This window comes from Cucumis sativus, chromosome 3, assembly GCF_000004075.3.
Source record: "Cucumis sativus cultivar 9930 chromosome 3, Cucumber_9930_V3, whole genome shotgun sequence".
NCBI classification, from domain to species: domain Eukaryota; kingdom Viridiplantae; phylum Streptophyta; class Magnoliopsida; order Cucurbitales; family Cucurbitaceae; genus Cucumis; species Cucumis sativus.
The window spans coordinates 26,927,573-26,952,697 of record NC_026657.2 but is presented as its reverse complement, the minus strand read 5'-3'; the positions used below and the strand labels follow the sequence as shown (position 1 = coordinate 26,952,697).

General features: G+C 33.8%; 2 protein-coding genes and 1 long non-coding RNA gene across 9 annotated transcripts; 2 read left to right on the top strand and 1 right to left on the bottom strand.

Annotated features, from left to right (window-relative positions):
- The first annotated feature begins 504 nt into the window (after positions 1 to 504).
- Positions 505 to 5,866, top strand: CAX2 (vacuolar cation/proton exchanger 2-like). 5 transcript variants are annotated; one of them, XM_011651928.2, is made up of 12 exons: positions 505 to 907; positions 1,121 to 1,387; positions 1,709 to 1,776; positions 1,864 to 1,892; positions 1,992 to 2,188; positions 2,294 to 2,506; positions 3,216 to 3,335; positions 3,695 to 3,811; positions 3,899 to 3,952; positions 4,950 to 5,066; positions 5,259 to 5,352; positions 5,562 to 5,866. In XM_011651928.2, exons 2-12 carry the CDS (start codon positions 1,121 to 1,123, stop codon positions 5,567 to 5,569), a joined length of 1,284 nt encoding a protein of 427 aa, XP_011650230.1. In that variant the 5' UTR covers positions 505 to 907; the 3' UTR covers positions 5,570 to 5,866. The 5 variants fall into 5 exon arrangements, with proteins under 5 accessions (XP_011650230.1, XP_011650233.1, XP_011650232.1 ...); XM_011651931.2 differs by having other exon boundaries at positions 515 to 907; positions 1,078 to 1,387; XM_011651930.2 differs by having other exon boundaries at positions 515 to 907; positions 1,064 to 1,387.
- Positions 5,867 to 6,855: 989 nt separating this feature from the next.
- On the bottom strand, positions 6,856 to 10,138 carry LOC101204315. 2 transcript variants are annotated; one of them, XM_011653431.2, is made up of 5 exons: positions 9,154 to 10,138; positions 8,605 to 8,849; positions 8,450 to 8,483; positions 7,564 to 8,201; positions 6,856 to 7,365 (listed from the first exon to the last, which is right to left on the bottom strand). In XM_011653431.2, the coding sequence occupies exons 1-5, from the start codon at positions 9,476 to 9,478 to the stop codon at positions 7,120 to 7,122; spliced, it is 1,488 nt and encodes a 495-aa protein (XP_011651733.1). In that variant the 5' UTR covers positions 9,479 to 10,138; the 3' UTR covers positions 6,856 to 7,119. The 2 variants fall into 2 exon arrangements, with proteins under 2 accessions (XP_011651733.1, XP_004148583.1); XM_004148535.3 differs by having other exon boundaries at positions 7,564 to 8,306; positions 9,154 to 10,137.
- An 11,820-nt stretch (positions 10,139 to 21,958) lies between these two features.
- Positions 21,959 to 24,755, top strand: LOC116402625. 2 transcript variants are annotated; one of them, XR_004215072.1, is made up of 6 exons: positions 21,959 to 22,318; positions 22,494 to 22,589; positions 23,515 to 23,579; positions 23,672 to 23,744; positions 23,930 to 24,034; positions 24,702 to 24,755. It is a non-coding gene; the product is annotated as an uncharacterized LOC116402625 (long non-coding RNA). The 2 variants fall into 2 exon arrangements; XR_004215071.1 differs by lacking the exon at positions 24,702 to 24,755 and having other exon boundaries at positions 21,961 to 22,318; positions 23,930 to 24,035.
- Positions 24,756 to 25,125: the final 370 nt, after the last annotated feature.

Sequence of the window (25,125 nt, the reverse complement as noted above, 5' to 3'; positions counted from 1 at the left end):
AGCACTTTGAATGGATCAATATAAGAAGAAAATAGCTTTGGAGGAGATGGCCTAGACTTTTTGTTTGCATTTTCCACAATCCCCTTTTCTTCCACATGTTATTGAAGTTGAACTTGCAATTTTACACAAGAGATGGAGAATGGGAGAGCGGCTTAAAGACTTGAACTTTGTGCTTTTTAGGCCAAACCCATTTTAATTCCTAAGTTGAAAACGCAATGGTGGACCTTTTTTCTCAGCTGGTCCTCTATTCACAACAAGAGGTTCATTTTTCCCCTCTGCTAAGTACCCACCAAAGAAATACATCAGTTATTCTTTTTCAAACTTATAAAAGTCAAATCTTTAACTGAAAAGAAGATTAAAAACTGAATCGAACCCCATCCAAGAGTATTTTTTCAAACATGTAATGGGGTTTTGTCTGAACTTGAAGAAGTTTACGTCTAATTATTCTGTTTTTATTATTACTTTTTAAAAATACATACTTTATGTAATGTAATGCAATAAATAAACAAGTCAAAATTAAATGGGGAAGACGCAAGAGGACGATATTTCGCAGAAGCTTCCTAGCTGCTGTTGAGTTTCGCTATATTGCCTTCCCTTCCCATCAGCCATCCAACTCGACTTCTTCTTCGCTTGATCTATAATTTTGGTGAAGTCGAAAATCTTATTTCGAAGAACTTTCCTTCTGGCTGGCCTTCGCCGGCTGTGTTGGCCAGAGATTTTATTTTTAAGCAACTGAAATTACCTATACGATCCAAATTAGTGGGACCCGACTGCTTCTTGTCTTATTTTCTCCCCTTGCGTTTGAGGGTTGGAATCTCAGCTCGATTTGGGGAGTTCTTGATCATTCTCCAGCTGGGATTCGACCTGGATATCCTCGTTGCGTCAGTTCAAGTTCATCTCCAATCTGGTAAATATCCTCTTGCTCTTTTTCTTGTTTGGGTAACGAAATCTTGTTTTAATCTCGACTCGATCTGATTTCTTCTTTCTGTTGAGTTAATATTGCTTTGGATTTGACTTGTGGAAGATGAAGTAGCTGATGAGTTGTATATGTAAATCAGCCCAGATTTGTATTTTTAGTGTAGTGGAAAGGTATAATTGATCGGGATAGCTGTGGTTGTAGATGGGATCAACAGAGGAGAAAACAAATTACTTATCAGATGAAGAAATTCCATTGAAGTCATCGCCAGTTGCGAAGAACGTATTGCATAGTTTTGATTGTGAGACGGCTGCTGTGCGTTCTTCCCCAGATACAAGATGGTGGAAGACTAGCAACATTCGTATTAGACCTCTTAGAAGTGCTTATATAGTGTTGGTTAGAGCAAAGATCAACGTGTTGCTACCTTTTGGTCCTTTGGCAATTCTGCTACATTACTTAACGGGAAAGCATGTAAGAACTACTCCTCTTCATAATTTTACTGGTTGATTTTCTGCAATAGTAAATGACATGGTTGGATTTGAGAAGAAAGAAATGGTGAAAGACTTGTATTGGGTAACTTTTTCATGAACAGAAGCTCCTAGACAATCAAAGACAGTTTCTCATTATTTGATTTAATGAAGATATGGTCTATGACCATCTTCTATTGACCTGTTTATATTATTTTGGATATTAAAAAATTCAGCTTTTAAGATCGTTTTGCTGGTTAGTACTTTGGCTTGTATGATTTGTCTCATGGTTCATAATTCCTTGATAGTCAGTTTTATATGTCAGGGATGGGTCTTCTTTTTCACTTTACTTGGAATTACACCCTTGGCAGAACGTCTTGGTTATGCAACTGAGTAAGATTTGGTTTCACATATTCTATGTTTTAGATTTCATATTATTCCATTTGTGCTACACTTATTTTTCAAAAATATTTGTGACAGGCAGCTTGCTTTCTACACTGGACCAACAGGTTTGAGTGCTACCTGATCAGGCATTGCTTGTTTCGATCATTTAATGGTGGCTTTTTGGTTAGTTTCCTTAATAACTCAAATGCCAATGGTTTTTGCAGTTGGTGGTCTTTTGAATGCAACATTTGGAAATGCAACTGAAATGATCATATCAATATATGCGTTAAAGAGTGGGATGATTAGGGTTGTTCAACAGTCATTGCTGGGGTCAATCTTGTCAAATATGCTCCTTGTGCTTGGTTGCGCTTTTTTCACTGGTGGGATTATTCATCATACAAAGGTGCAGGTTTTCAATAAGGTACAGGGTTTCGTTCTCTTGGGCATTATGCTTTACCTCTATTTTAGAGATATTTTACTTGCACCTTATTAGTTTACATTAAGATATATGACTATTTTGCAACAGGGTGCTGCTGTTGTAAATTCAGGATTGTTGTTGATGGCTGTAATGGGAACGACTTTTCCGGCCGTGCTTCATTTCACCCACACAGAACTTCATTTGGGAGAGTCAGCATTATCTCTTTCAAGATTTAGCAGTTGTATAATGTTAATTGCATATGCAAGCTACCTTTTCTTTCAACTAAAAAGTCAGCATGATCTCTATGGTCCTCTTGACGAGGTGAGTCTCTTTGGATCTATGTTTGGATCTTGCTTTTAATTATTGTCTTTAGTTAACAAGCAATTGTTCTTCACTTGGCTTCTTTCATCTGTAACATACTATAATATTTTCAACTATTAGGGCGAATTAGGAATCAGGATTTGCAACATCTATAAGAGGCGAGCTTGAAACGATGGCTAGGAAACTGTTTATTTTATTTTTTTCAAGAAGAAATAAAAAAGAGAACTAGTACCATCAATAATAAATGCTCATGTGACGGTAACATAATTATCATACATAACCTCAATCACCTAGTTGTTTTACATATGATAACTTTAACTGGACTAGTGGGGAATGCATCCTTTAGGAATGGGAACTTAACAAATGAGGCACAAATCAATTGGTTTAGCTTTTCAAGTGTTTAATTTAAAAAATAATTCATTTGGGAGGCAACCACTCAAAATGACTTTTAGAGAACTTTCAAACTTTATTTTAAACAGGTTTTTATAAAAAAAAGTTCAAATGGAAATGAGTTTTGATAAACACTTTCTTCTCTAGTCAATCCAAATATGTCTTTAGGGGCGCTTTTTATTTGTTAAGTAGTCCCCACACTTAAAAAATGCAGAATCAAAGAAATGATCAACACTTTTTTTTGTTCACTCTAGAACTCCATTTTAAGCAGATATGCATTTAATTCTAATGGTTTTAGCCTTTTCTTATATTTCTTTAGGAAGTTGATGGAGAAGTTGAGGACGATTCTGAGATTTATGCTTGGGAAGCAATTGGATGGCTTGCCATCTTGACTGTATGGGTATCTGTTTTATCTGGATACCTTGTTGATGCTATCCAGGTAAATCTTATTGTGATTGCTTTTAAATTATTAACTATAATTATTTGCATTCTATTATTGTTTGCTTTGCTTGTCCATCCATGCGCTGACTCTGATTAAGTTCTCGGTAGCTCAATGCTTGTTTTTTTAAGTGAAAATTTGAACCTTTTTCCTTTTTCTAGAAGAATAGCAGTAAAGAAGATATGGAAGAACAAAAGATGTTTTTTCAAATATCAAATATTAGTTAATTCGATCCATATAAAGCAGTTATCATAAAACATATCCAAAGATTCATGTGACAATATCTTGATGTTTGGTGCTTAATATTGGTTTCTCGTATCCAGTAAATTTAAGTAGAAGTTTGTGGATCTTTTTCTCAGGGAGCATCTGAATCATTAAATTTGCCAGTGGCATTTATTAGTGTAATTTTGTTGCCAATTGTTGGAAATGCTGCTGAACATGCAAGTGCAATCATGTTTGCCATGAAGGATAAGCTTGTGAGCACTTTCTGGATTTATTAAATTTTATTATTTTCTTCCAATCATCTCTTTTGTTTGGTTTGATTGACGTAAAAGTTATTGTAGGACATCACTCTTGGAGTTGCTATTGGATCATCTACACAAATATCCATGTTTGTGGTATGTGTTGCGGATTATGTTTTAGGGTCCATTTGATTGACACTCTCCTTCTTAGTTTTTCCTTTCTTGATTTTTTTTTTTTTTACTTTAAAAAAATCAGAATCGGAAATGTTTTTATAGTATTGAATTATATAACATGCATTAAAACAAATATAAATATTTTAAAAAGACTCTATGGTATTGAATATAATTTCACCAAAGCAAAATAATAATAATAATTGAAACTTTCTTCAACTAAAGTTCAATTTTGATTTGACAGGTTATCCCACACTCTTATCTTAGATAATGTTATCTTACCTTACTTGAGTTTATTCAATTAGAATAATTTATAAATTTTATTTTTATCTCTCCTTACCAAATGTTTTTGCTTTTCATGACTCAATTGTATACACGAATAAAATCTAAAAAAGAGAAAATTTACTTTTCTTTGTTTTACTATTTTCGAACATATCAAAATGAAAACAAATAGAATAAAATTTTAGATATATATCATTGATAGAATCTAAAATTTACTGCATTTTATAAATATTTTCAATAGTTTTGCCTCGAGGGAAAGTAATAGAGATTTGAGAAAATAAACATAGCTGAAGGCTGTTTAATGAAGAGAGAAAAAAGAATGATAAGGCTTAGAGAGAAGAAGAAAGAAAAGGAAAAGAAAGTTTTAAGAGAAAAAATGCATTGGAAGAAAGAAGAGATAAACGTGTGGTACATGTATTAAAACAGGAGAAAGGGAAAAAAAAAAAACTTAGTGTTTGTTATTTTTTCTCAAATTTGGCCAATTTTCTTTGGAAAACGTACCTTAAACTTAAAACAAGAAACAAAAATAATTATCATATAAGTTGCTCCTTAAGAAACAAGCAATGAAAACAAGAAACAATCTTATCAAATGTGTTCTAAATTGCGGTTGATTTTAACCCTAGATCTTAAAAAACTGTTGTGTTGGCTTGGAAATTGATTTTGTACTGGTAACTTGACTGTGTGTTATTGATGTGTGTAGATCCCGTTTTGCGTAGTAGTTGGATGGTGCATGGGAAAACCAATGGACTTAAACTTCAAACTCTTTGAAACAGCAACGTTGTTCATCACTGTGCTAGTAGTGGCCTTTATGTTGCAGGTGTGATATCTTCAATCTATACTCTTGTAATTAAATTCATTTGCAATTTAATAGCTATCCTTAGTACTATTACTTTGAAATTTTTGGTGCATTTCCATTAATGAGTTTTCATTTATATGCAAAGCACCATTCATAGTAGTAGAACGATTGATATCTTAGTTTTGTATAACTCGGCATTGGTCAAATTTGCAGGAGGGGACATCAAATTATTTCAAAGGTCTGATGCTTATTCTATGTTATCTCATAGTGGCAGCCAGTTTTTTTGTACACGTTGATCCTAGTAATGGTGAGTAGTTACTTCTTGAATCCACATACAAGCTGGACTCGTCCATCTCGTTTTCTAAATTTACTGTATTTTTGGTAACATCATCTTTCTTGTTTCACGTTTATCAAAACACATGCCCTATGATTGCTTCTGGTTTATTGGTCTGCTGTACAAAGTAAACATTTGTTTGTTAATTCTGAGCTCATTATTATTTATGCATTGCTAATCAGATGATTAACACTCGGAGAACGTTTGGTCATGGAAATTTACTGCAAGCTGAACTTTTGCATTTGCATTGGTTCTGAAACCCCACATTGCTTCAGTTCGTTGGAACCTGCAAACATTAGAGGACTCACACAAATGGTTTGTCTTTAAATGGTGTTTGGTTTCATTAGTTGAACTGTACTGTAATCTTTTTGTGGCTTGACAGTTGATCTTTTCTCTTCTTTTGTCATCTTCCTCTTTAACTTGTTTATCATAAACTTGAGAGCTGTAATCTATATTCATTAATTGTAAGCTCTTTCTTTTATTGTTCCTCTTGGTTTTCTTCCTAACCAACCGATTAAATTACTCATCACCACCGGATTCTAATATGAAAGAAGCTAGTTAGTTAAAAGAAGAGCCGTTTCATTACAAGGGTATGAATTTTCTTTTTATAAGAAAAATGCATGGATATCCATCCCCACTTGCAACTCTGTAGCATTATCCTTTCGAGGAAAGGCATAACTTAGAACTAATCTTGGAAAGAGTAACATATAAGTCGAACATTGTGAGTTTTTTTTTCCTGCAAAGTAATGGAGAAATATTATGAAATGATTTATACCAAATTCTACAAAGGTCATGATGATGTATTGTCTTATTGAATGATATCTCTTAATTGAACACATCTCTTGTCCCAAATAATTGTAGTCCCCCCACCACCACCAAACCTCCAACCTATATAATGTATCTCCATGGAATAATGTAATGATGATAACACTCTGGAATCTTGGTAAATGATTAACAAACGATGCTGAGGCCTAATATAGTACAAAGAGAATCATTTGTGGAGAACGAGGGGGAGTAGCACGGGTAAGGCTTCTGAGCTGAATAAGGAATTGGTAGTATTTATTATTTAAATAAGCAGCCCCAGTTTTCTAGAAAATGTACAAAATGGAGCAAAACTACCCATGGAGTGAGCATTATCTAGAAAAGTAGGATGCAAAAGATAGAAAGAAAAACTGTTCCACACTCGGAACAAAATCTAAGGTGGAAGATGTTTCTGTGTAGGATCTTTAACATCTATCACTTTTTAGCTTAGCTAAATAGAATATATTCTAATGAAACAATCACAATCAACTAAGGGAAAGTGCCACCAATATTTATATTTATATAACTCGAAATCTTATCTGATCCAATCCCACTTAACTATTGATTGTAAAGAAAGTTTTATTTTGTTTTTTGTTTTTTTCTTTTTTAAGGACGCAATCTTTTGTCTTCAACTGAGTCAGTCTACCGTTTGTCTTCTCGACTTGGCAATATATATGAAAGACAAAAAGATTTGGTAATCAAGATTAGTATTGTTCTTTCAACTACAGTAATACAGGGTAGGTAATTAGGAACAAGACAACCCCTATATATAATAACATTATTTCCAGTATATATTGACAAACAATTATCCTACTTATAAATTGTGTCTGGGTCAGAAACTGCTAACCTTAAAACATCCCTAATTGGAATAAGCTATAGCACGTGGAGGAATGGAATTAGCTTGCCCTTGCCTTGCCAAGTAAACAATCACTGGAATCTTCAAAGGGATTGGCTCTTCTTGCCAAGCCTCACAGAATCGATATAATTTGTGAGGCTATGAGCAGAAATACCAGGAAATGCCAGTCCTATCACCCTTGCCAATATGCAAAACCATCCCTCCTTGTACTCAGGTCCATGTGTGTAGCCCATCAGCAAGCTTCTGAGCAGCTCCCAAAAAGCATTGAGATATTCCGGTATCAGGTATCTAATCCCGAGGAAATTCTTGTTCGGTTCCTCATCTACTTTCTTCATTATGCAAATAGAAAAAACAAATTTATAGAATAAGAACCACAAATTGGGTCTAAGTATCAAAAGATCGGAACTGATAGAACATCATACAACTTTATTCTTAATGAGAGAAGTTCATTCATAATATGGTTCAGATTCATAATTAAAAAGTCTTGCTAAAACCACACGGACACAGGAGTTGGACAATGTACATACATGTTCAGTGAATAGGCTGTCGTAGTATAGACAGACTCCAAAATGCTTAAATAAAAAAGCTTTATTGTCGTAAGGCAACCTTGGTACAATGTCATTGCAGTATACAACCCTGAAGTACCTTGGAATGGGATTTACCAAATAGGGCTCCATGAACTGCCCCAGTTGCTTGTTCCCAACCCTGGGCTGCCCAAATGTATATACGCCCAATAGCCTACCCATTATTTCCATTTCCTCGTGCAGCACCAGAACTGTAGGGAATAATATTGCAAGTGCTCCGCCTAAACTATGACCAGTGACCACAAACTTTGCATTTTTATGCTCCATAAGTAATCTCCTGAGTTGAAGTTTTACCGTGTAGTATGCAGTCAACTGCTCCACTTCTGGTGTAACTTCATCAAACTGTTCAATGTTTTGATCAATCTTTGAGATTGTTGATTTGGTATGCCCAAATGGACTTGTACTACCATGAGAAACATCTGAAGCAATGGAGCTAATACTGGTTTTTGCCTGAAGGTGACCGTTGAAGCTATTGGTGTCTTTTCTGTTGCCCAAACCAAGAGCCTCTAAGAATCCTATGTGAATTTTCCCGACTTCTGGGATCTCGTACCAAGAGTAGTCAAAATCAGTGCTCCAGTCATCTGCATCAAAGGGTTCAGTGCCTCTGAAGCTAATCAATATCAAATTCGCGTCTTTAGGCTTATTGCACAATATGAACACCTGAGTACAGTTGTCCTTTTGAAAATCTACCCAGTTCCATCAAGGTTAAATGGAAAACAGAATTCAGTTATTAGGTCAATCAACCAATTGGCTAAAGAGTAAGCTCTAAATGAAACTAAATATGAATTATTTATCACTAATATGATAAAGATGCTAGTTTTCTTCTTACCATTCCAGCAATTGTAGAAGCCCACAAAATGCATCTGCTTCATTATTAAAGATCAAAGTTAGAGATCTTATCACGTAACCTGAAGCTGACACAGAATTTCTTTTACTCTGAAATGACACATAAACAGAAGGCTGAGAAGCAATGAAATAACTTGCCTTCCAATAACGAAGCACGATATTTTGAATGACCTTTTCATTCTCATAAGATAATTTTGAAGCCATGACGCAAAGGTCCACTAGATTCCGATTGCCCATTTCAAGTCCTAAGCCTCTTTCTTCAGAAACAAAATTAGTAGTTCCTTGAAGCATTTTTTCTTCATTTAATAGATCCATTCGCCCATCTAAAAGCCCAACGGTGCTGATAAAAGTCTCAGTGCCCCTCCGTGGCACTACCACATCTCCTGCTCATTCATCATGGTAGCAAATTCAGTGGTTTAAGAATAAGAACATTCAGAAAATGCAGAGATTTCATGTGTTAATTGGGAAAATTTAGCAAAAATAGTCAATAAACCCACATTGAAAATTTCACTTTCTCTTAAGATTTGATTGTCAATCTGTCATTAACCATAAGGAAAAACTCTTTGAACAGGGAAAGCTTTTGTGGGTGAAAAGAACTTTTCAAACAATCAATGAATGCTGCCCATTATGTAAAATCTACATGTGATGAAAAAATTACTTGAGATTTAAAAGCATATGGACCCGCACCGCGTACGATATTGCAGAGCAATCCTAAAAGATTGGCATTCACAGACAGAAGATTGAGAGTGAATTCCACCACATTGCCAGTCCACTCCAATGGTTTCCCCAAAATCGCTATAATTTTTCGAATCAGAATTGATACCACAACGATCCATCTGCTTTCCGAAACCTTCGCATCAAAAACACCCTCATCGGAGCTCTCGAAGAATCTCCGTGCACCGTCGCCATCCGGCCAAACCCAGCACCGGAAAACGTCCCTGATTCCACCCTTCTCCGGGCGCACAACAAGGTATCTGAAATCATCACCATTTTTTAATTGGGTAGTAGCCATGTTTCTCAATGTCTTGTACAAGACACCATTTGAATAAAAGCTAACGATTGGTATATATGGAGAGAGGAAAAGGGAATGCAGTTATATGAGTAGCTTAGCCCATTCTGGGTTCCCAACTGAACATAACCAACCGATACGTGTATAATCCAACATACCCTCAAGTGTGAAGAAGACGCAAAATGGGATTAAACCCACAAAGCGTAAGTGTGAATGGGACGCTAATTTCAACACTCCCGCAAATGGGAAGGCTTGTAAGTTGGGATTCAGTTCCTGTAGAGCTGGAAATGATGTAAAATTGGAAGAACACATTGAAACAGTGGAAGCGAGAGGGTGCATCCCAGGACCAAAATGGAAGTACATGATTGTAGGTAGGAAATGCGTGGAAGTTTAAAAAAAAAAATGGGAAAAAGTAAGTAAGAGAATATGGGAATGGTGTTGAGGAGTTGGTGGTGTCGTAGCGTAGCGTAGCGTAAAATGAATGGTAGAGCTGCTTACGGCTGGTTTCGCGTTGTGGATAGAATTATGCATTATGGTGTGGTTGTGGCTGGTGCTTACTTTTTCAAACCCTTACAATTGACACTGTCTTTTACTTAAATTTAGCTTTAACCCTCTTTACAAATACAAATATGAGATTTACTCTTAAATTACGAACCCTATCTTAATTAAATATCACCATCCATTTTATTCTCTTCCTTTATTCTTTCCATTTTTCTTTTTATTATCTGTTGATTCTCAAAATGAGTATAGCTATATCAACATATGTACTAGTAGAATTTTAGATCAAACAAATAAAAAAATCTCTCACAAGTCACGATTATTGATTATTCTTTTCTTTTTCTTTTGTTTTCATTTTATTTCTTTTCCCACTCATTTGCTCTTTCTTTTCATATTTGTTCCATTTTAATTGTCATCTTTGTTTCTTTTCTATTTTTGCTTGTTCTTCTTTATATAGGACATTTTAGATTCCATTTCCTCTATGGTAGGTTTTAAACTATTTATAATAACATAACATAACATATATATATATATAATTAATGAGTTGGTTATTTTTGTGTCCCAATAATTATCAAGTAATAAAACAAACTATATTCCTGTCAAAACACTCGAAAATTAGAAAAACATGGTTGACTTTCATAATATTTGGTAAAATCTAAGGATATTTTGAAAAATAACAAAATAAATTAAAATATATACAAGTTATAGTAAAATTTTAGATTTTATCAACGATAGCCACTGGTAGACTTCTATTACCGATGCATATTAATGACTATCAATGATAAAATTTTAATTTTTTTTATTATAAGGTAGTAAATATTTTGTCAAATTTGCTATTTTTGAAAATTTTCCTAAATTCTAAACTATGTATAATAATAGTGTAGTTTTAAAGAAGTTGGCGAACTCATAATCCCCACTTTTTTCTTATTGTATTAAAAAAATTTGTGGAATTTAAAAATAGGTTAATTTACATATTTAGAACAAAACTCAAAAGTATTTACACTTCAAAGTCTATGAACTCATCATTGTATTTTCACAAATTGCAAATTTATCTTTCTTGGTTTTGAATTTTGCATGAATATCTACACATCTTCTTCATATTATTATTTTTCCTTCTTCATATTCACACTTCTTGTTCGTGATTTGTTCAAGTCAGTTTGGATTGAATTAAGAAAAAAAATGTTTTTCAAGAAACTCATTTTTTTTAAAAAAAATTCCTAAAAATAGTTTAAAATACACTTAAAAATCTATGTTGAGTGGCTTCCAAACACTTTAATTTTTTTCTTCAAAATAACTTATTTTTTAAATTAGCACTTGAAAATATAATCTAAACACATCTTCTTTTACAGAATTTTTTCCTTCTTTGCCATCTCTCATTTTCTTTTTTTTTTTTCTTCATATTTTTTTACTACATTATCGTGTACCAAAATCTAATTGATCAATCTTCTATCACACTATCTATCCCAGATAGATAAGTAATGGATCTAAACAATTGTTTACCAAATCTAGATGATTGTGTACAAATATTACTAAGATTGTGTACCAAGATCATTTAGATTTAGTACAAGATTGTGTACCAAGATCGCGATCGATTAGTTTTTGTACAAAATCGTTTAGATTTGGTATAAGATCATATACTAAGATTGTTTAGATATTGGTCTATCTTTGTCTATCCTGGATAGATATGTGATAGATTCAAATGATTGTTTAACAAAATCTAAACAATCGTGTATCAATATCTTAACGATACTTTACTTTAGACTCTATTATATGATCGCTTAAATTACAAACTCTTTTTCTCACATGAGTGGTCGATTAATCACGGTAGAGGTGTACACAAGCCGGGTTGTAGGGAAAATATGGACCAACCCAAAGTGACTAGGTTGACAAAATTTGAACCCTATCGGTTCAATTTTGAAGAGTCAACCAAACTCAACCCAACCCAAAAAATTCGAGTTGAGTTGGGCGGGTTGGTTTTTTTTATTATTATATTATTATTCAAATTTTTATATTGGTTATGTAATTGTAAGAATTCAATTTTATCATTTCCATCGTCTTTCAAGTTTCAAACAAAATTTTCATATTCTTTTCAAATTCTAAGTCTACAATAACGTCCATTCAAAAGTTCAAAATCATAAAAATATTAATAATCACAAAAAAATAGAAATGTTCATTAAAATTTAGAAATACATCCAAAAATTCAAGTTCATACAAAAATTAATAATCACACAAAATAGAAATGGCAATTAAAATCTAAAAATACATTCAAAAGTTCAAAGTTGAAAGTTCAACAAGTCTAATATTGAAAAATAAATTCAAAAGTTCAAAGTTAAATAATATCCATTAAAAAGTTCAAAGTTCAATAAAAAGAAAGAAAGAAAAAAACTACAGCTTCACGTCCAAAGTGTGCCACGACCATGACATTGGGAGATTGTTCTTGTTGCAATCTTGGTCGCACTTCTTAATACCCGAAAAAAATACAAATACATAAGAATTGCATATAATGTAAGTAATAACATATAATTCTAGAAAAATCACTAATAATAATTAATATGTTTTTCCCTCAAATCCAATTCATTAGTCCAAAACAATAAAAGATGACGAGTTCCCTCCAAAACAAATCATACAAAAGTAAATAAAAAATATATTTAGCATAATTCATATTAGTAGTTAGATATGTACGATAAAGAAAGCAATCAATTACCTGTCTCAATATTCTCACAAGTCTCTAACTCTTCAAGTTGTGGATGAAGATCTAATAACATTAAACCGCCTTAAATCCAATTTTGTGTATATATCAAGGTCTAGACTATTCTAGTAGTCAAAGAACTTCGAAAGGAATAAATAATCCTCCCCTTGCATTAAATGTAGATTCAGAGGCGACCGTAGATATTGGAACCGCTAAAACATCTCAAACAATTGTTGATAGAATGGAATATTTGTATCCATTCATTTTCCACCAAGACACAATATCAAATTCATCTTTATCTACTACATCCTTGTCAGACAAATAAGACGTCAGGTCATTCTCCACTTCCATTGAGCTTTCTTCTTCTCTTAAAGCTCAAAATTTCTCCATGGGTTCAACTTCTTCATCGTTGTCCACTTTCATAGTAACATTGTTTGATTGTTTAAGATAATCGGTGCTATGACCACCTCGAGTGGAAGGGTTATTGTTGTGATTTGTAAAAGTCATATAGACGATACAAATATATTTTCACACTCTCAACTGCATCCTTAACATCATTCTCATAAACATTGGAAAGACAATAATTCAAGTACTTTAACTTGTACAGAGGATCAATCACCATAGCCACAAAAATCAACTTATTCATCTTCTCAAGTGAACTCCAATACTTATCGAACTTTGTTTTCATATTCATAGCCATCAAACTAAGAACAAAATTGTTGTTGCTCTATTTGTTCAAAACAAATTGAATTTTGTTAATGTCCTTATAGCCAACATTAGAAGTCACATATGAAGATCCACTTATTTTTGTAGTGGTTTCATAAAACACTTTCAAAACTCTACAAATACACTTATCGTAAACCAATCAGACACACTTGGAGGCCTCAATCTCTTATTTCTACGATCATATTCTTCAAAATACTTAACAAAATCTGAGTCATCTTTCTCTTCCTCTAAAATTTTGAAAGCTTTTTCAAATTTAATGGTACGTTCAAGCATTAAATAGGTAGAATTCCACATAGTAGCTACATCTAAACGAACAAGAGTCTTACACTGGATTTTTTCTTGCTTCACAAATGCTGTAAATTTTACCATTATCTTAGGTGATGATCGTACATATGTCACATCATTAAGAACACTAGCAATAGAATCATGCACATCTTTCAGGCCATCATTTACAGTAAGATTAGTTATATGAGCACAACACCTCATATGCAATAGCTCTCCTATCAGTCCAACCCGGCTACCCAATCCAAAGTTTAATTTTTTTTTCATTTTTTCAACCCAACCCAATCCTTATGGTTTGGGTTGGATAAGCCGGGTTGGTCGGGTTACATATTTTTTGAACACCTCCTAAATCATGGGTGTGAGCTTTTTCCTTTACCAAAATTGTTCAATAACCTGTAAATATTTTACTGGTTTGTTATATTTTTCAAAACTCACCTTTAAAATAGCTAGTCAAGAAACACGTGCATTAATTTTATAGTTTCAATTAGTTTCTTTTTAATAGTAATTTGTAAACATATAATAAATAAAATTAGAAGTTAGATAATATAATAGTTTTATTTTGATGTTTTCATATTTTGGTCTCTAAAAAAACTCTCTATCTAGAGAAACTATGTCCTAGTAATTAAATTATTGAATTAATATGTTAATATTCTACTATTGTAATATATATAATGCAATGATTTTATTAAATGTTTTTAAACTCGAAATGATGCATTGTTTCATCATATAATTATTACCTTCATTCAACTAAATCTTTTATTTTTTTTATAAGTATTCATCTCAAGAAGCAGCATTAGGTCGTGGACCAAGAAAGATAAAGGCAATAGGCAATAGTGGTAGCCAAGTATCAGTGTCAAGAGAATTTAAGAAGTTATAATTGTAATCTCTAAACCTTGTAAAAGTGTTGAGTTAATAAAGAAAAGTTTTGTACTCATTCCGCTATATTAATTGTGTCTTTCCTGTAACTTGACAAAAAGTAAAAGAGAACATGATACCACAGATATGTTAGTGAAAACTTAAGCTGTTGTATTTGCTTCTTTGTATAAGGAAAAGTTTGGTGTTTAGATCGTGCATAAAGAGATATGTTGCTCTACTTACTAGATCTTTAGTGCTCTACCTCTCGAGAAGTATGCGATAAAGGTCTAGGTGGCATGCCTCCATTTGGTTGTGAGGAGCAACTTTTGGGGTGGGGCAGGACGTGACAAGGTGCGACGTTGATGCAACTTTAATCAAAAGCATTAATGAGGTGTGGAATGTTCTGTCAACATCACTTTCCGCCTATATATAGAAGCATTTACTTCATAACAATGTGTGCGAAATTGGACTGGGAGAGCAAGCTTATTCGAAAGAGTTTTAAGTGAGAGCTTAGAATAAAAAGAGAGAGTTCTTCCCTCCCCATTTCCCTTCAACAAACAGGGAAAAATCAGAGCCAAAGAGTATGAGAAATCATACTATGAGGCTTGACTCATTTCTTTGTATAACATTTTATAGTTTTATTGTATGAAGTGGTAAAATGTGTTCCATGGCCGAAAGGCCTAAAGTTATGTTTATAATATCAATGCATTTCTTCTACCACACTCCTATCTCTATTTTGGTATCCAATTTCAATACATTTAATTAGTTTATGAGCAATGCAATATGTTATTGATATTAGAGAATCGGAATGTATGTCTTGCAAGTTTTGTTTAGCAAAACGTAGATATCAAAACATTGTTTATTCGAGGGAAAAGACAATCACGTTGAAAGTAATCGTCTGACAAGTGAGAGCCTGTATTTAACTAAGCGAACCACAAAGAGATTGTATCAATACACTCTCATCGCCAATTTCATCCTTCACATAAGTTACAAAAATCTTAACGTGTGCAGCGAAAGCACCGAAAGATTGCTCGCCTTACATTAGGATCAATTACTTGCAATGCATACAAACTAACCATAGCTTTACTTTAAGTATTTGGATCTAGAGAGACGAGCAAGTATGACGAAGGCATCAAAAGGACTCTCACCTTAATTTTGAAGTTAATAGATGTTTTGTACTGCCTCAAAATATTAATACACAACACCTTCTGATATGAGTTCACTTTCCATTGCACCTCATCGCCATGATCACCTTGCACCACCAATTGCACCTTAGTTTATATAATTAGGATAAAATATATAGTTCATATCCACACTATATAGAATATACCACATACATTTAGTTGTGCAATAGATTTAATAGGAGCATCAATTCTCTAACTTCGACCTCAGACTTACCAGAAAATCCTCCCTCGCTTACACTTAGGTGACAGAGAGGAAAACTTATATTACATGAATATCATAAGGAAATTAGCAATGCATAGATACAATAAATTTATTGTATCATATTGTTCTAGTCGCCTATGAGGTCGCTTAATTAAACTTAACACGACATATCCACGAACAAACGTTGCATTCACACAAACATGCATGGGTGATCAACAAGGGCTCAAGATTCAGCTTCAATCGGCGGTTGAGTGGTACTTGTCGCCACAACATGAACTGATGAACATCTTTCCCCTTGAAAATATGTATAACTGTGAGACATGTTTCTAATTTGAGTATAAGAAGAAAATATGGTTAAGTGTTTTAAAATTTTTGTTTTGGATAAAAGGAGGCAGAATTCACAATAAGAAGTTGACGTTTGAAACAATCTGCATAAAGGATTAAGTGATAAAATCTTATATGAAGTATAAGTTTTATGATTAAGAAGTTAGTTTGCGATGAAGTTTTGAGAAAAGAAGGACTTGCGGTAGGACCTATAAGTCTAAAACATTCACAAGAGAAAGAGTCTTCGCGAGAAAGTTAGGTAGTCTGCGAGAAGGGTTACGCGTTAAGACCTTTGAAAGTTATGTTAAGTGGTTAAAGTTATTCGTAGAATGGTTAGGCAAAAAGAAAAGTTTGGCGAGAAAGTGTTAAATCTAATTTGACAGAGGGGTTAACGTGTAAGATTAAGAATTTAAGCATGGTTAAGATAAATCTTGATTTTACACGTGTAAAGTTTTAAGTAATAGTTGGTAATTGGACAAGGATTTGAGGATGACTAATCTAGGTTAAAGAGTAGTATAAATACTGGATTTAGGTCATTAAGTAAGGGGGATTTTTGGGAAATTTTGAAGGGTTGAAGTGTTGCCATTTTGGTTTCGTGAGAAGGCGACCCGAGAAAGAAGAAGAAGAAGAGATTTTCGGTTCTAAGGCTAAGTATTTGTGAGTATTTCTTTCAAAGTAATCTTTTCTTTTAAAGTATTTATATGATTTCAAACTTGTTTTAAAATTTTTAAAGCATGATTATTATTATTGTTATTTAGATGATTATAAAATGGTTTTCAAACCATTAGTTGCTTCCTTTAAATGAGCTAACTATTCTTGCACATGAAGTTAAATGCAGTAATGTAGAAAAAGACTGCTTGAGCAACAAGGACGAATCAATATGTTCTTGGATGTTGTTGATGCAGTAGTCTAAACGTGAGGTAATGAGATCAATCGTAGACTAATTTGATGATATCCCGCCTTGAGATCAATCTTCGAAAATATATTCGCCCCATTAAGTTCATCAAACAATTCCTCTACTACTGGAATAGGAAACTTGTCTGGAACGGTCACACTATTCAACGCACGGTAATCTACACAAAACCGTCAACTACCATTTTTTTTTCACCAACAAGACCGGGCTCGAATATGGACTAGTACTAGGTTTTTATGCCAAATGCCATCATTTCATCAACCAATCTTTCCATCTCCTCCTTTTGCTGGTATGCATATCTATAAGGCCGAACATAGACTGGATTAGTCCCCTTCTTAAGATGTATATGATGTTCAATGGTACATTGTGTGGCAACTCTCCAGGCCAATAAAAAACATCTTCATTCTTAGCTAACACGGCTGGAATAGACTCATGAGTGGTAGGCACTTCATCAACTCCATACATCGCTGCAAATGCCATTCCACCTTCCAAAGATCTACACTCAATCAGAAATCCCTGATCAAGTTCTTTCCATGTCTTCATCATGTGCTTCAAACTCACCCTAGCCTTCGTATGACTCGGATCTCCCCCAATACAACCTTCTTCCCATTTTGTATGAATGTCAAAGTAAGTTTTCACCAATCTACTTCGGTTACTCCTAATGTATGTAGCCATTGCATACCAAGAATGACATCCACTCCCCCCAATTCCAATGGCAGAAAATTATCCACAACCTTCCATTCACCCAATAGCAGTTCCACTTGTTTACAAATTCCCTTCCCTTTTACAGCAGATTCAGACCCCAAAATAACCCCATAATCAGAAGTTTCCTGCAACTGCAACAACAATTGAGTTACTAACTTTTCATATATAAAATTATTGGTCGCGCCGCAATCTATCGATACTACTACTGACCTTTCTCTAATCATACCTTTAATTTTCATAGTTCCAGGGTTTGTTAATCCCACCACCGAATTTATTGACAATTCGATCACGGGTTCTTCTGGTTTAACAACTTCAGTCTCCTGTATTTCAGTTTCCACTTTTGAATCCTCTTCTTCAACTACTCTAGTTCTTCCCCATTTGCCCCAACAACTAAAACTCTAAGTTCCTTATGATCTTTCACTTTACACTTATGGCCCACAAAAAATCATTCCTCACAGCGAAAACAAAGACCTTTCTCACGTCTAGCCTGAAATTCAGCATCAGAAAGTCGTTTTAGTGGTCCTTCTCGTCGATTAGGTTCACCAGCCACTCCTCGAATTGTAATCATCCGCATTCGAACAATCCCTCCTGACTTATTATCATTAGAAATCACAGGAATTTGAGGTTTAAAGGAAGCAGAAACCTGGAATTTTCCATCCGCTGCACGTTTGAAACTTGATTCTCCCATTATCACTTCTCGGTTCTCAATCTTTTGGGCCAACTTCATCATTTGAGCAAGCCCCATAGGTTCCCAACATTCCATGTCTGCCTTAATCCATGGTTTCAAACCATTCATAAATGTTTCTTCTAAGACAGCCTTTTGTAGAAAAGGCAATGGTGCTACTGATTTATCAAATAAATTCCAATATTCTTCCACTGTAATATCTTGCTTGATCTTTAAAAATCTTCCCAGAATTGATCCCTCACGACTCGATCGAAATCAAACAATAAGTCTCTTCTTTAAATCGTCCCAATTAACAAACGGTTCACGATCTTCATGAGATCTATACCAATTCAAAGCTGCTCCATCAAAACTAAGAATGGACACAATCATTTTCTCTGACTCACTCAGTTTGTGTATCTGAAAGTATCTCTCAGCCCTAAACAACCAAGAATCGTGATCATTTCCCACAAAAACTGGCATTTCAATTTTTTTAAATTTGCTTCGGTCGCCCGCAGAATCTTCACCCTCCAACTTGGTATGTTTTTCCTCAGATTTTCCTCCCATCATCGTCCAATCACTGACATCAACCATGCTGTCAACTCACTTGATGATCCTTCTAGTACTTCTTCCATCGTTGTCTTCCCTTTGATCATTCCTTCAATATATTTCAACAGTGTTTCTGGTTGCTGTTGTTGCTTCTCAGCCTGTACTCCTAACCTCTCAATACTCTTCGCCAAAGATGACATGTTTTCCTTGATTGTTGGCAGATCATGTAATTCTGCTCGAATGCCGGATATTTCTTGATCTACCATTTCCAACTTTTCCTCAATTCGCTTTTGAGCCATGATATAGAACTTCACAGATTCGATTTCTCCGATACCAAAATGATAGAACACCAAATAGTGTGTTCTACTAATTTATTAATCAGCCAAACATTTACAGAAAACAGGTTCTAACACAGTCTTGAAAACAAAGTACTCGACAATTTGGAAGACAGAAATCCCTAGAAGAGTAAATATCACGCTTTGGAGAATGCGAAATGGACTATGAACTGTGCAGAAGTTTTGCAAATGAAACCTCCCTTTCTCAGTTTATCTCCTCATGTTTGTCCCTTGTGTTTGCATGCTTTAGAAGATTTACATCATATTTTCTTCTCCTGCTTACATGCAAAGAAGTGTTGGTTTGGCTTACTTGGCTATCTTCATTTGAATTGGGTTTTCGACTATAGATTTAGGAGAACGCGGTCCAGCTTATTTCATGTCCCATTCTCAAGAAGAAACCAAGATTGATTTGGTTAAATGCAGTAAAGGCCATTTTACCATAAATTTGGTTTGAACATAATCAACTAACATTTCAAAATAAAGCTTCCTCTTGGACAACTCGAGTCGAAATGGCTAGAATCAATGCTTCTACTTGATGCTCTCTTTCAAAAGACTTCAAAGATTTCTCCATACAAGATATAAGTCATAACTGGCCGACTTTCATTTTTAATTCTTAGTCCACTACTGTACTCTTATTTTATTTCTTTTGGATTTCTAGTGGTCTTAAATCTATGTTGTATAGTTATTGGGACAGTTTGTATGATCTATTCTAAACCTTGTCGTTGGTTTAGTCTTTTGGTTTAAGTCTCGATATGGTGAGAACGCTAAGTGGGTGTCAACCTAGATGAGATGTCCGAGTGCACTAGCTGATCCTAGGGCTTCTTTGTATTATCTTTTGTCTTGTCTACTCATTTTCAGCTTCATGAAGAGGCTCCTTTCCTATTTCAAAAAAAAAAAAAAAAAAGGTAAATGTGTGATTCTTATAAAGTAAATTATCCTACGATTAAAAGTTTTGAACTTAGACTATTCAAGTGCTTCACCAAATCTTAAATATTTGAACCAACTGCACCAACTTTGCACAACACAACAATGTAAAACACATTAACTACTTTCTCTTCTATGCACATTATATATCAAATAAAAATATTAGAAGGGAAAAAATGGAAAAAAGACTGTGTTAAGAAAGATGGATGGAAACCTTATAATGATACATATTTTTACAAATCCAGATGTACGGGTGCTCGTGTGTGTTCAATAAAGTAAATAATAGAAAATTTTTCAAACAAAAACCAAGCATAATAAATTTCTATGACCATTAAGACATCCATATTCTTATCGCTTCTCTCCCACGTTTCACGAAGGCCCTCAGCCATCTGCCAGTTCCATTTGAATTATTTTTGATAAAGCCCATTAAAAAAAAAAAAGTTCAAAATGCATGAAAAATGCACTTTGAGACCTAAAATGACAACCAAGTATGCAAGTGAAACAAACTTAGTCTTAAACAAGTCCCAAAATGGCAATCAAGTGGGTAAGGTCAACAAACTTAGTATCTCTTGATTTGAAATTTGAAAAATATTTGTAAGGTGTGATAAATTCAAAATCAAATCATTTTATGTTTATGTCGTTGAATTTAAAGAAATCAAATGATTATAAATCAACTTTTAAAAATTAAAAATTGTTTCTAGACATCCATATTCTTACCGATTAAAATTCAACTTACATATTTTCTTTTTTACTTGATATCTAAAATTTACATATACTTTAAAATTTATTTCTTCTCTTTTCATTTTTTTTCTCATATTTCATTTTTCAAGATTTAAATAGTTTTTTTTTGTTTTATCTGTACTTTTTTTGATAGGTTATGAGTTATGAGCTTATAGTTTAGTCGTGTTAGGTCGTTTTGAAAATTCAAGTGATACTCCAAGGTTATTCTTGGAATATTCTTTTACATTATATTTGTTAAATCACTATTTAGTTTATTAAGAGCTTGATAAATAACCACTAAACTAAAACCATAGAGGATAATTGATAGACCATTAGTACATGTTCTATCACTAACTAACCGACGGTAAAACTTTGTTATATTTGTGAATATCTTCAGCAATTTTATCATTTAAGACAATTTTTCGTATAATATCGACATGAACATCGTAAGAAAACTCAAATTAAGTAAGTTAAATTAAAAAAAAAATTGTATGAATGTTTCGAGAACCATTAATTATAAATTCAACATTTTTGAATGAAAAATTGGATTGGTTTGTGGTGACGGCTAACATGCATGTCTAACAATTATTTTCAATTTCTAATACTTTCATCCATTGCCAAAGTTGGAAACTAATGTTCACAATTTTTTTATCTTATTAAATGAAATTTCACATTTCTTGAAAATTTTGGATTATAATTATTTGAAAAACAAAATATATATTTTTTGCTTTATCGTTTTTGAAAATTTTATCTCAGTTTTTGCGGTAAAATTTGATTTTTTTAGTCTAGATTTTAAAAACAAAATATTTGTTTTAGTTATAAAGAAATTGTTTTGGATTTTAAATGGGTTTTATCACAAATAATTCAAATATATTTTAATCCCTCATCTCCCCTTCTCTCTCACTCACGTTTCAAAGTTCTTCCCCTACTTCTTCTCTAACGGCTATCTTTCTCTCTCTGCTTTCTCGTCCTCTCCCCTTCTCTCATCTTCTTCGTCTTCCTCAAAATCGCCGATTCACGGCCATCTTCTTCTCCTACCCCTAACAGCGCCGGATTTCTCAACTGTCGATCGAGTGACAATCATGCCTGCCTGCTTGACAAAGCCTTTTCGGTCTACCAATAAAGGAAAAACGATTGCTGGTGACACGAAAGCTGTGCTCAACGCTCTTTTTCCTATTCCACTGCACGTCGTGGTCTTTCCCTTGCTGGTTGGATGACTACTATGGACGAAGAGCACAACTACTTCCAGTCTCTGGTCGATAAGTACCCAAGGAAGGTAAATTCCAGCTGAGAAAGTCGAGAGCTCCTTAGTTGATCACAAATCCTTCCAAATTCTTTGTTCGTAGACTAATTTGAAATCCTTCCAATATGGATCCATGCTGTCTTTTATATCCATAAGATACCAATTAGATTGTGTTAATTATTGTTTATAAGAAAATATTTGTGTGCAGAGTTGCAGTGGGTAAATCTTAATGGCTGGCAGAAAATTGGTTCGGGATATATTACTCTCAAGACAAAGTATTTTCTATCAGTTTACTTCCCATGGGGTATTTGCTCTTCCTATGCTTTATCCTTATCGCATCTTTCTCCGCTGTAGTCTTCATAGGATGGATTTCTGTGGTGTAAATTTATTCATCTAGTTTGTTTGATTTATGGTTGCATTTAGGGAGAAGGTAAATTACATAAGCCACAGTAGTTATGGAAAAAATCTCCAATTTACAGCAAGTTAAAGAAAAAAGAAGAAGAGAAAAACAGCAGTTAAAAAAAACTGGGCATCTTGCTTCTTTCTTATTGAAAGTTCTGCCGTTTCTTTCAAGTCAAATTGACCATAAAATGCTCAAATGAGATTTTTCAATAGGAATATGTAAAAAAAAATATAATATGTAAAAGAATTTTTGTGAAACGTGGGAGAGAAGCGATAACATTATCCTTCAAAAAATTCAGGAGTAGTAAATATTTATGTGAAAGGACATATTATAAGCCACAGTAGTTATGGAAAACATCTCCAATTTACAGCAAGTTAAAGAAAAAAAAAGAAGTGAAAAACAGCAGTTAAAAAAAACTGGGCATCTTGCTTCTTTCTTATTGAAAGTTCTGCCGTTTCTTTCAAGTCAAATTGACCATAAAATGCTCAAATGAGACTCTTCAATAGGAATATGTAAAAAAATATAATATGTAAAAGAACTTTTGTGAAACGTAGGAGAGAAGCGATAACATTATCCTTCAAAAATTCAGGAGTAAATATTTATGTGAAAGGACATATTATTTGGCCATTTGACCTTATTTGGTTGGAAATGATAAACTACACATTATTGTTTGCTTCAGTTGTGATCTTGATTATGGGCTATTTGGTATTTTGCCTACAAACTGTATAGTTAATTATCTGTTAAGCTTTTGTTTTCCTGTCACAACTTTATGTTTATGTGGCTAATTGTAGCCGAAAGTTTTATTTATCAATCTTATTTTTCACAGCATAAATGAAACTGTGTTTCAAGAACAAGGTGCTGCTACATCATTCAAGGAAATTCGTCGTAGAGGTCCGTAAGTTTTTTCCTTTGGAGATGTGATACTAACCTGTTTGAATAAAAGAATCTGACTTGGTCTTTTCCTCTTTAACATTATGGATTAGGTCTTTCTCTTTACCAGATTTCGTAGCTGAAGTTTATGAAGTAATCAAACCGGTGTTAACTTCTTATATAAAGGTTAGTGCTAACTGCTAAGCTTATTTCTAAGATGAAAGATGCTTTTATCCCCTCCCCAAAGAATATCATTACTATTTATGTTGTGTTTCTGCTAACTAATTCTTGCATAGCATCTGGTTTGATAATTAAAGTAAAGTTTCTGACATGGAGGTTTTCAAGTTGTAATATATATTTTTATGTTTTAGGTAGATTCCCAAACTTTGAAGAAACACTACAGTACTGAGGTAATTGAATGTTGTAAGGCAGAGCATCGGGCTTACCAGAGCCAAGGTATCTTCTTCGATAACAAGGTAAGGATAGTCTTGATACTACCTTTCTTTTGTTATTGAAGTTTATTGTTCCTTTTGTTGGGGGCTTGGTGGTTGTGCACCTATATTGATTTGTACTTCTGTCAATTAATTATAGTCATCCTCTCTTGTCTGAGTAATTATTGTCAACCATTTTGTTAGCAAAGGCTTCCCATGGATATTCAGTTTGTTGTGCTGCATGTCCACGATGATTTTCGTGATTTTAGTTCTAGATACATAAAAAGGGCCTTTGCATCACGACATGAATGACTATTTTTTAATATGAACCTACAATACCCCAAATGAATGCTGGATTAAATTAGATACAGGGCAGATAGAGAGTGAGATGGAGAGTGTTTGTGTGCTTTAGAGCCATCTGTCCCTAAAACATAGTTTCTTCCCCCCCCCCCCCCCCCCCCCCCATAAGAAGTAAGTTTATTGATGTATGTAATTTACAAAAGGTTTGGTGGAACACCTACAACAATCTTTTTGAACTTTTTGGTAGGTTATGAATTACGAACTTGTATTGAATATTTGTTAGGTCGTTTTAATAATTCAAGTGATGCTTAGAAAATGCAACCGAGCTTAAACAATTCTGCACATTTTACTAAAATTTTTAGTTTAACCTTTTTAATAAAATTCGATGGAAATTCTTGTTTTCTTTTTGTAGGAATAAAGGAAAATGAAATATAACCAAACTTGGGATCTTTGCAAGCAAGCTTCCATGAAGAAACTAGGTTACAAGGGGAGGTCTTCTGTTCTCCTTTTTCTTTTTTTCTTTCCATCCGTAGAATCTTGCTTAAAATGCTTTGAGGACAATGCAAATTTTTAAGTGTGGGGGTGGGTTGTAGCCTTGCACATTCCATGTCCTTTGGGAAATTTTCATTTTGCAAATTTTGCTAAAAATGTCAAAATTTAGAAACTTTTGCAATGCCTAGAGAGAAAGAGAGAAAAAAAAGAGGGAGCCAAGCCAGCCGCTTAGGTCAAGTAAAATGCGCGCCGAGATCCCCCGGTTTCAGAATTTTCGGGGATCCTCTCCGCTTTTCTTGCCTAAGCAAAACCCGATCCCGCCTAGAGGTAGAGAGAAAAAAAAG